Below are 10,590 nucleotides of genomic sequence, written 5' to 3' on the forward strand. Positions count from 1 at the left end.
ACGGGTGTTGGCCGAGCAAGATGATTCCCTTATCAGATTTAAACATAAAATACTTTACTTAAATCTGAAATTCACTTACTTGTAGATGGTTGATAGAAAACCAATACTCGTGGAATGATGAAGCCACCCTTGTTGACGAAACAGTTGCCTCGTGGTGAATCACCAAGTCAAGTACCACCACAAAGGGCACAGCCGCCTGCTATGAGAGAAGAAGCATCCACTTGCAAGGGAGGAGAGAGACCTGGCTGCTGTGTGGGGAGAAAGAGCAGCTTGCTGGAGTTAGAGTACACAGCCTCTTGCCTTATTGGAGATGGAGTGCACAGCCTCTTGCCTTATTGGAGATGGAGTGCACAGTCGCCTATAGGTGGTGGGGATGCAGTTGCCTGGGAGAAGTGCAGCTGTCTGCTAAGAACCGCCTGCTGTCTGCTAAGAACCGCCTGCTGTCTGCCAGCCAGCCGCCTGTAGAAGCTCATGCGCAGCCAGCAGTTACATAGACAGTAGAAAAGCATGAACAGTAGCCAGTCGCCTGTAGAGAAGCATGGGGAGGTGCTTTGGCTGCAGCCTGTAGTGCAGAGGATAGGGCAGCCAGTAGCCTTAGAAGCAGTCGCTTATGGTAAAGGTAAAAGCATGCGCCTGTGGGAGCGGTAACATGCTTAGTGGGAAAAACAGCATGCGCAGCAGTCTTGCTGCAGATGGTACGCACAGCCCACCAGAGGAGCATGCGCAGCAAACTTCAGCCGCCTGGGAGCAAAGAGAGTACACAGCCGCCGGTTGGAGAACGAGCGCAAGGTTGAAATGATCCGCCGGGTGGTGTGTCCACGTTTGAAGGATGGAAGCGATTTAATAAAATTAAAGTGGAGTTTACTTTGGTGATTCCCACGTTTGCATGTGGGTGGGGAGTTTGGGTAGGTGACCATGCCCACCCCCACACTCACTTAAGTGGGGCTCCCCACCTTGGCCCCTAAGTGGGTGCCCAAAGGGGGTGCCCACATTTAAGTGAATGTGAACACTTAACCTTATAAAATAAAAGGTTAGAATTTTAAAACATTAAAACAACATGTGCGACATACTTACCACCTGTTCACATGCACCAAAACTCGTCAGAATACAGAGCAGACTTCACGACTCACTGGCAGGCGTCCCCGCTCAGTAAGTAACACGTCAAGCAAGCAAACACACAAATACATGTCATGCGAAAACAGTTTCAAACATGCAAAATATGTGTGCATGTGCAAATAGTAACATGGACATATCTCCCGTTCATGGAACAAGTACAAAATATCTGTCGGCACAAAACTGGCACGACATAAAAACATAAAAACCTGGTCTTTCTATGGAGTGACAGTCCCATGGGTAAGACACAGTTCCAGGCACGAGTCTCCCTATGGTGTGACAGTCCCATAGGCAAAACACGGCACGAATACTGGCTCTTCCATGGCGTGACAGTCCCATGGGTCGAACACAGTCCAGGTCATACACGGGTGGCACTGGTCTGGCTCCCGTCCATACGACACCATCCTGCTAACACACGGGTGGCACCAGTCTGGCTCCCGTCCATGTCAGCAAAATACTGGCCTCTTCACACGAGACACCGGCCTGGCCTCAAGTGAACGAGACGCAAAAACTGGAGATGGACCAAATGGTCGGCCAATTGGTGACAGCAACCATCCCACATGTCTTGGAATCCCCACAAGTACCCGAACAAGAACTTATGTCTAAGAGGATGAACCTCCATGCGATGGGAGAGGAACAATCAGTGACTTCACGCCATGCAAGAATACCTCATGTAGCCCGTGAAGGATACAATGTTTATGGCAGTGGTCAAAATGTATGTCAAATGCCATTGCTGGCTGAAAATGTACATGCACAACACATGCAACATGGGCTGCAATTTTCTGTTGGTGCAGGTATTCCGCGTATCTCTCATGCCACTCATGCCTTCGAGTGTGCTCGTGAGGGAGAAGTTATAGCTGAAAATGTATCAATGCATGTTGAGGGGCCAGCCATGCCTCATGCTTACAGGGCACATGTATCTATGCCTTATGCATCACCTTTTGGTCCAAAAATGATGCTAGTCACAGGAGCTGTCCCAATGGACAAACATGGGGGAAAACATGTTGAGATGCACACACATGCATCAAAGTCTCGTGACTTCAAAGCCGGAGACAAATCTGTGAAGTTTGACACATATCATGGAGAATATGATGCATCAAAGGCACTTGCTTTTATTGCCCAGTTTGATATTGCTTTCAGTGATGAGGATTTCACTCAGAAATCCATGATCCGGCATGTAAGCATGTTCATGAAAGGCACTGCTGCCCATTGGTGGCTCACGGAGAAGCTCTCACCGAATCCTGTTAGATCATGGCAAGAGTTCAAGGAGAGGTTCTATGCTCAATTCTTGCCTCCCAATGCATTGAATGAGATAACAATGAAGTGGGATTGGGTAAAGCAAAATGAGGGGAAATCGGTAAATGCATATGTACAAAAGTTTTGGAAAGTGCTCTTAGAGGTGTCTCCATTTATGCATGTCACCGAGGCGGAAAGGAAGAGAAGGTTTCAATCGGGATTGCAACCCGTGTACAAAGCGGGATTACAAATGTATCCTGGTCATACCTTACACCAATTAATCGCAGCCGCCACCGCCACCGAGCAATTGGAACTCAAATTGAGTCGATCCAATAAGGCTAAACCCTCATTTCAAGGCAAAGAGAGGGCTGTCCAAAACCTGCAAAATGATGGACAGCCACCTAAAAGGGACCAAAACCAAGCCAAATCAGGTCCAAAAGCTGAAAATAAGTTTGCTAACAAGCGCCCTTATAAGCGGGCAAACTTTGGTCTTAGTGCTGAGAAGAAGGAGCAATATATGCGTGAAGGCAAATGCTTTACTTGTGGCAGCACTGAGCACATGGCAAGAGCATGTCCAAATAAGAAGAACAAAGCTGAAAATGCTAATGTACCGAAGCCTAATGTGCATATGATTCCGGATGTGCAGGGCAACACTTCACATGATAGCAAAGATAGGGTTGTATGTAAAGCTTGGGGACAGCTCAAAGATCAACCCGCTTTGTTCATGTTTGATGATTGTGCATCGGAGAATTTCATATCCACTCAGATGGCAGCTGCTTTGGGTATTGAAGTGGAGGACATGGGTCCTCAAATTGAAGCAGGGGCTGCCTTTGTTGGTAGAGAAGTGCAGGTCATGCCTATTTTTGGCAAGTTGCGCATACACATTCAAGGCTATGTGGATCATGAGGATTTTCTTGTGGCACCTTTGAATGGCTGTGATGTATTGCTTGGAAAGCCTTGGCATACACGTATTGATCCGTGCAAGGCTTACAAGACTAACAGGATCACCTTCATGCATAAAGGCCGAGAACATGTAATTGATGCTGGTGAAGAGAGTGATACCATTCCCCTTGTATCTCATGTACAAATTAAGAAAGTAATGAAAAAGAGTGCTTTTGCGTACTTGATTTTTGTACGAGATCATGTTGAGAAAAATAATGTACATGTAAACACTCTTAGTAATGATAGGCTGAAATTTTTGCAAGAGCACAATGATTATTTTGCTGATGAGTTACCAAATGAATTACCACCCGTACGACCGGAAGATCATCGCATTGATCTTGTGCCGGGTAGCTCACCACCTAATAGGCCAGCCTATCGTGTAAGTGCATCCCAAAAAGAGGAGATCATCAAGCAAGTAAATGAGCTTCTTGAGAAGGGTTTGGTTCAGCCAAGCTCTTCCCCATATTGTTCACCCGTCCTCTTAGTTCAAAAGAAGGATGGATCCTTTCGTATGTGTGTGGATTATAGAGCTTTGAATAAGCTTACCATCAAGAATAGGTTTCCGATTCCACGCATAGACGACATCCTTGACAAGTTGAATGGATCGGCATGCTTTAGCCAAATTGATCTCAAGAGTGGATATCATCAAGTGCGTGTAGTGCCTGAGGATGTACACAAAACTGCTTTCAGGACAGCATTTGGGCTTTATGAGTATCTTGTTATGCCTTTTGGTCTTACAAATGCCCCGGCTACATTCAATAGAATGATGGATCGCATATTCCGTGGGTACAGGAAATTTACAGGTGTCTTCTTTGATGACATACTAGTCTTCTCGAAGACCGAAGAAGAGCATAAAGCTCATTTGGCTATTGTTTTTGAAGAGCTCCATAAGCATAAACTCTTCATAAATGCAAAGAAGAGTGAGTTCTTCTTGTCAGAGATACATTATCTTGGACATATTGTGTCCAAAGATGGAGTGCGGATGGATCCTGCAAAGATTGATGCAATTCGGAATTGGCCCGAATTGAGTTCAGTGCATGAGATCCGTACTTTTCTTGGATTATGCTCTTACTACCGCAGGTTCATTCGGCACTTTGCATGGATTGCTTCTCCTTTGCATGATTTGACAAAGAAGAAGGCCGTGTTCAAATGGACTAATGTAGAGAGAGATGCATTCCTCAAATTGAAAGATGCAACTACTCATGGTCCAGTGTTGATCGTTCCGGATTTGCAAAAGCCTTTTTGTGTGGAATGTGATGCATCTGGAAATTGCATAGGGACTGTCCTTAATCAAGAGGGACATGCCGTAGCTTATGAGAGTCGTAGATTGCATGATGCAGAGCTATCTCTTGGCATTTATGAGAAAGAGCTCTTGGCTGTAATTCATGCACTTACTATATGGAAACATTACCTTCTTGGGGCTGATTTCACTGTGAAGACAGATCACCAGAGTTTGAGGTATTTTCTTACTCAAACTAAGTTGTGAGAGAAGCATATGAGGATGGCCAATTTCCTCTCTATGTTTCATTTTCAGATCTTGCACACCCCAGGAAAGAAGAATGTAGTGGCCGATGCATTGTCACGAAAGCCGTATGTAGCAGCTATCTCGGTTGCCTCTCATGGGGACTTGTCTACCATGCGTGATTTGTATCATACGGATGCTGATTTTGCCACTATTTGGGCTGATTTGATGGCTGGTCATGCACATGCCTCATATGTGATCAAAGAGCGTTATCTCATGAAAGATAATTGCCTATGTGTGGTGTCTGACATGAGGCAAAAGGTTTTGGATGAGTGCCATGCTCCTCCATATGCTGGTCATAGAGGCATAATGCCTACTAAGCACATGATTGAGCGGTATTTCTTTTGGCCAGGTATGCGGAAGGACATAGAGGCACATGTACGTGCATGTATCACCTGTCAAAAGGTCAAATTTGATAGGCAAAAGACACCAGGTTTGCTTCAGCCATTGCCTATTCCCACGCAGCCATGGGAAAGTATTACAATGGATTTCATTATGGACTTGCCACGTACCCAACAGAGTAATGATGCAATTTGGACAATTGTGGAGAGGTTTAGCAAGCAAGCTCATTTCTTGCCGGTCAAAAAGACCATCAAAGCTGAGCATATGGTTAAAATATATCTTGCACAAGTGTTCAAACATCATGGAATGCCGAAGTCCATTGTGGGGGATAGAGATCCCAGGACTACAAGTCTCTTTTGGCAGGCCTTATTTGATAATATGGACACCAAATTGGACTTCTCATCAGCTTATCACCCTCAAACGGATGGGCTAAGTGAGGCTGCAAATTCAGCCGTGTTGGATCTCTTGAAATGTTGTGGCGGATCAGAAGTCTTCTTGGGAGAAGTACTTACCACTTGTGGAATTTGCATACAACAACACGGTGCATGCATCTACGGGAAAGGCCCCGTTTGAGATTGTTTATGATAAGGTGGTTTTGCCACCCATCCTTCGCACAAAGGATGAGATATTTGCAACTGATGAGTATGTAAGAGACTTGGATATTGCTTTTGCTCAGGTGCGGACAGCCATTGCAAGGTCACAAGACAAGCATAAAAAGGCTGCCGACAAGCATAGAAGGCAATTGGATGTTAAAGAGAATGATTGGGTATTGCTGAAATTTGAGAAAGCAAGACTTGCAAAGAGGCCTGGCAAAGAGGGTGCATATCCTAAGCTTGCAACCAGGTACTATGGACCTTTTCGAGTGATCGAGAAGATCAATGAAGTGGCTTTCAGATTGGCATTACCTAGTCATTGGCACATACACAATGCTTTTCATGTGAGTCTTCTTCGCAAGTATGTAGAGCCGGAGCCCAGTGAAATGGTCATTGAGGATCCACCACAAGTGGATGAGCTTGAGGAGATCTTGCATCCAGAGCAGATTGTGTATCACAAGGAACGCAAGCTCGCTACAGGCAAAGTTGTGAGGCGTTACCTTGTGAAGTTTAAGAACTATCTTCCCATTGATGCTAAATGGGTAGATGAAGAGTTCTTCAAAGATTGCCCGCATGTGCTTCACACATATTTGGATGCATTTCAGTTGCGGACAACTGTTTAGAAGCGGGGGGGAATGTCACCATTTGGCCACCCGAATGGTTCACTCTTGCTTTCACACTATGTACATATTGAATTAGTGTCCATGGCTGGCCACCCGAATGGTTCACTCTTGCTTTCACACTATGTACATATTGGATTAGTGTCCATGGCTTATGGAATATGCCTATGCAGGTGATTGACACGTGTCATGCTATATAGTTGGATATGATATTCCACTGGGACTTGATGTTGTCATGCCCGGAATATCTGGAGGACTTGGCTTTCCGCTGGGACTTGTGCCTTTGTGTATATGCCCGGAAACGCCCGGAGGACTTGGCTTTCCGCTGGGACTTGTGCCTTTGTGTACATGCCCGGAAACGCCTGGAGGATTGGCTTTCCACTGGGTCTCGTATTGCGTATACTTGCCTGGAAACGCCTGGTCTTATATGGTTTCATGAACGGAAATTGCTCATGCCAATGCTACATTGCATAGCATCTTTATGTGCTTGCCTATGCTGCATTGCATAGCATCTTTATGTGCTTGCATAGCATCTTTATGTGCTTGCCTGCAAATGAAATTGCATGCTGTTTTCATGCCTGCATGACCTATGTGTAGTTCCGAGTAAGGGGACGCCCGCCCCCCGTGAACCGTGCGTGTGAAACTGTCTGCTGACATGATTGTGTGGCATGTGAACAGGTGGTAAGTATTTCCCGATCTAGGCTCAAATAGCCCTTAGGACTTAGCCAATATTTATAAGTGAGTGCGTTCCCATTTCATTAAAGTTTGGGCGCCCAAAAGTCACTTATAAATTATGACCTCTTCCAAGTTCACACTCACTGAAGTCCCGAGGCGGACAAGACTCAATGTCCAGGACCTGATCCTCCCCTTTTACTCATAAATGGGCATCTCCCCATGTCCCTTCACCTGATTGGACCCCAATTCACTTACTTATTAAGAGAAATTCGTGTTTTCTCTTCATGAGGATTTTTGGAGGCTGAAAACTCTGTTTTTCCACCATTTCTCTCCATTTCCAAGCTCTCCATAGCCATACCCAACTTGCTAGGGTGTTTTTCAAGCTTCCAAGAGTGTTTCCAAGTGCTAATCACTCTCCTACTCACTCCCAATGACTGAAATTCAGCAAAACAGCTCTCATTTTTGCTGTAATTTCTGATCTTTTTGCTGAAAACCCTAATTTCAGCCTTCCTTTCTCAAGTTGAACCATAGGGAAAGCTTTCCCAAGGTTCCCTTCATCCTCTTGAAGACTTTTGTCGCGAAGGATTGCGGCAAATCGAAGATATCAACACTTCTAAAGCTTCCAACGCGAAGGCTTCCGCTTGCAACAACTTCTATGAAGACTGGTAAGGTAATTGGACAATGTATTGTCATTACTTACTCAGTAGAAGGGCATGACTCCTTGTTTAGCCACCCTATGTAGTATTTCTCTTGTCCTATGTGCTCTTGAAGATGTTGCTACCGTGCTTGGTAGAACATAGAGCCAATGGTAGAGAATATGGGCACTGAAGTCGGGCCGGGCATCAAGGCAGCTCCTTGGTGATCTACATCGACATACCATTGTTTTCTAAATGCTGAATTTCATATGCATTGGCATGGAGGATTTGGCAATGGATGCCCGTGAAACTATGTATTGAATTTCTCCAATAGTAATACAATTTACTCAAGGGAGGGGTCGACCGTTCCGGCTCATTGTGTGCCTCTTGTCAATTCAGCAATTTACTTCTTGTATTTGAGCAAGTGTCCTTTAAATCTTAGTGTATTTAAGTGTATTGATTAGCATTGTGTTCAACCATGTTACACTAGCCCTTGGTGAACCCTATATAAAGGACCCTATATAAAGGGCAGGAGGCCTCACTTTTTGTAACACAATCAAGACATTCACAAGGTGAAGGTCAAGCCAACTTTGGAGTGGCTGAAGCCCGAAATAGAAGGTAATATAGAAGCTTTCTATACATCTTGTGTTCTTGCTGTCTCTCGTATATGTTGCTCTATCTTGCCACAACTATTGCTTCCGTTGTGCATACTCCCCATAATTTTGACACAAATCACCTTGCCTCACATGCCTTGCAAACTGTAGAGCATTGCACAGACATGTCTCTTTCAATTCTATCAAATATTGCATATGTCTATCGCTTGAAACCTCTTGTTGCAACATCTTACCATAATCTTTGTGTCAACAAGTGATCGACCATTAAGCATACATGGAACAATTTGCCCCCTAGCTTCAAATCCAACAAACGCCAGATGTCAACAATCATGATGTTTCTTGCCTCATGAATCGTGACAACAAACATTCCACAAAGTCGTATAAAAATGAAGGCAAGTTTACATTTTTTTGTTCTCTGGTCATCCTGGTTTGGTATCATTTTTTTATACCTTTAAAAAAAAGGTCGTTTGGAACATTAGCAACATTTCAAACGTGATTGCCTATATTTAAAACATGTTTCATGGTAACTAGACACACACACGCACACACACATATGTTCCCTACAGCACATGCCTTGCCCTAGAAAAACCAACCTGGAGCCAGATCACTAAATGGGACTAATACACCCACTGAAGCACACAACAGCACGCAACACAATACCTGGCTGTCACAACAGTGTTAATTTTTCGATTAGGCACTACAACACAGCATATGAATACATCCCCAACCCTTTCCTATGTGATTCTAAACCTTGTAACAAAGAATGCAATCCAAGGTTGCGCCTGCACACTCAGAGCATAGGACAGGGTCTAAAGCCTGTAAGAGTTGATCTCACTTAGTCAAACTTTAATGCCTCTTTCTAACATTGACAAGCAAAGTAGCCAGCAGCCCTAGCCCAAGTGATTTTCGCCTGGGCCTGACGATGTGATGGACCCAGATTTGAGCCCTGACTAGAGTCCTGATTCAGAGAGAGGAAAAATAAATTGCACTCAAGTACACATCAAATTGAACGTCCTTATTTCAGCCCAAACTCGTGCAAAATTTCAAAACTAAGGTCTCAAGACCTGCCACATGATCGGATAAATATTATATAGCTTCTAAAACGAAGTTTTTATTCACGTATGCAAAACAAAAAGGTACAGTGGGAGAAGACCTAGATGGAACGATCCGGCATGTTAAGCTTTCCTTGAACAGGACAAGAATTCAACGCGCAGAGAGTTGATAAACTTCCCAACAAAAAGGCAGTGTTACCTGCAAACCTTGCGCTGTCAACAGGTGAATCTCGATTCGCGTGCATTTCCTGCAAGGCAGATGAGACGTGTGGGCAAGACGGTAAACAATCAAAGAGCAGACAGACATATATATATGGGGGGAGAGAGAGAGAGAGAGAGAGAGAGAGAGAGAGGGTACGCTATGATGAGGTTCAACTCGTGGGCGCCGGTGAAGTTCCCCACGCAGGAATGTGTCACGTTAGTAGGCTTGTGCGCCGTGACCACATAGTTCCAGATGCTCATCTTGTCGAGCTGAATCAGCTGTTGATGCTGCTTCTTCTTCTGTCTTCCAACGAGAAGCTCTGCCCCAACGACAGCAGCAAGATACAACCCAGAGCTTCTACAGAAACCCAAATGTCCCTAGTAAAATGCTTTTGGGAGGGAAACGCCACGACAGCAAATACAGTAATATGATCGCCTAGGGCTTCACTCACTTAGCCTTAAGGCCAGGTGCCCCCAACACAATAATTATTTTCCTATAAACTCTTATATGGCTCCTTCCTCTTTGGAAAATCCAACCCCTCGACTCTCAAACTGAGACAATGAACAATGGTGAAATCACCATTTTATTGTGCTCCAAAATTCGTAGAAAATGGATTTTTCAAGGGAGAGAGATAGAGACAAACCAAAAGTCTCTCTTCATGGAATTAAAGATGTGAGAGATTCTATCTTTGCTACACACATGGAGGAGAAATTGTTGCATAGGGACAAAGAGATCGAACTCTAAGAGAGATTCTCTCTTGGCTACACACACACACACACACACACACACACAAAGAGAGGAAGAGACTCTTCTTTTCTTTAAAGACAAGAGGGCCATACTCCTTGCGTATGCGAAACTATCCACCACCCGTGTCTTTCTTTGCAATCGGAACATGAATTGTAAGCACGAAGGTAACTCGTTGGGGTTTGTAGATTGATGGGCCAAGAATTTGTTGTTCTTTTTCAATGCTAATTTTGGATACATTATTATTTACATCGAATTTATCAGGTTAGAAGCATTACACTTTTTCATATATGTCTATCA

General features: G+C 44.4%; 1 protein-coding gene across 1 annotated transcript in view; it reads right to left on the reverse strand.

The window, feature by feature from the left end:
* Nucleotides 1-10,085, reverse strand: part of LOC147611191 (DNA damage-binding protein 1a-like) — a 122,286-nt gene extending 112,201 nt beyond the window's left edge. The window contains exons 1-2 of the mRNA XM_086785854.1: nucleotides 9,703-10,085; nucleotides 9,544-9,592 (exon numbers count right to left, since the gene is read on the reverse strand). Coding sequence (XP_086641980.1) covers nucleotides 9,544-9,592; nucleotides 9,703-9,806 — 153 coding nt within the window. The 5' untranslated portion in view covers nucleotides 9,807-10,085. The remainder of the gene's footprint in view (nucleotides 1-9,543; nucleotides 9,593-9,702) is intronic.
* Between the last annotated feature and the right edge of the window lie 505 nt (nucleotides 10,086-10,590).

The sequence above is a fragment of the Cibotium barometz genome, chromosome 48 (assembly GCF_041138505.1).
Source record: "Cibotium barometz isolate CiBa-2024 chromosome 48, ASM4113850v1, whole genome shotgun sequence".
NCBI lineage: Eukaryota > Viridiplantae > Streptophyta > Polypodiopsida > Cyatheales > Cibotiaceae > Cibotium > Cibotium barometz.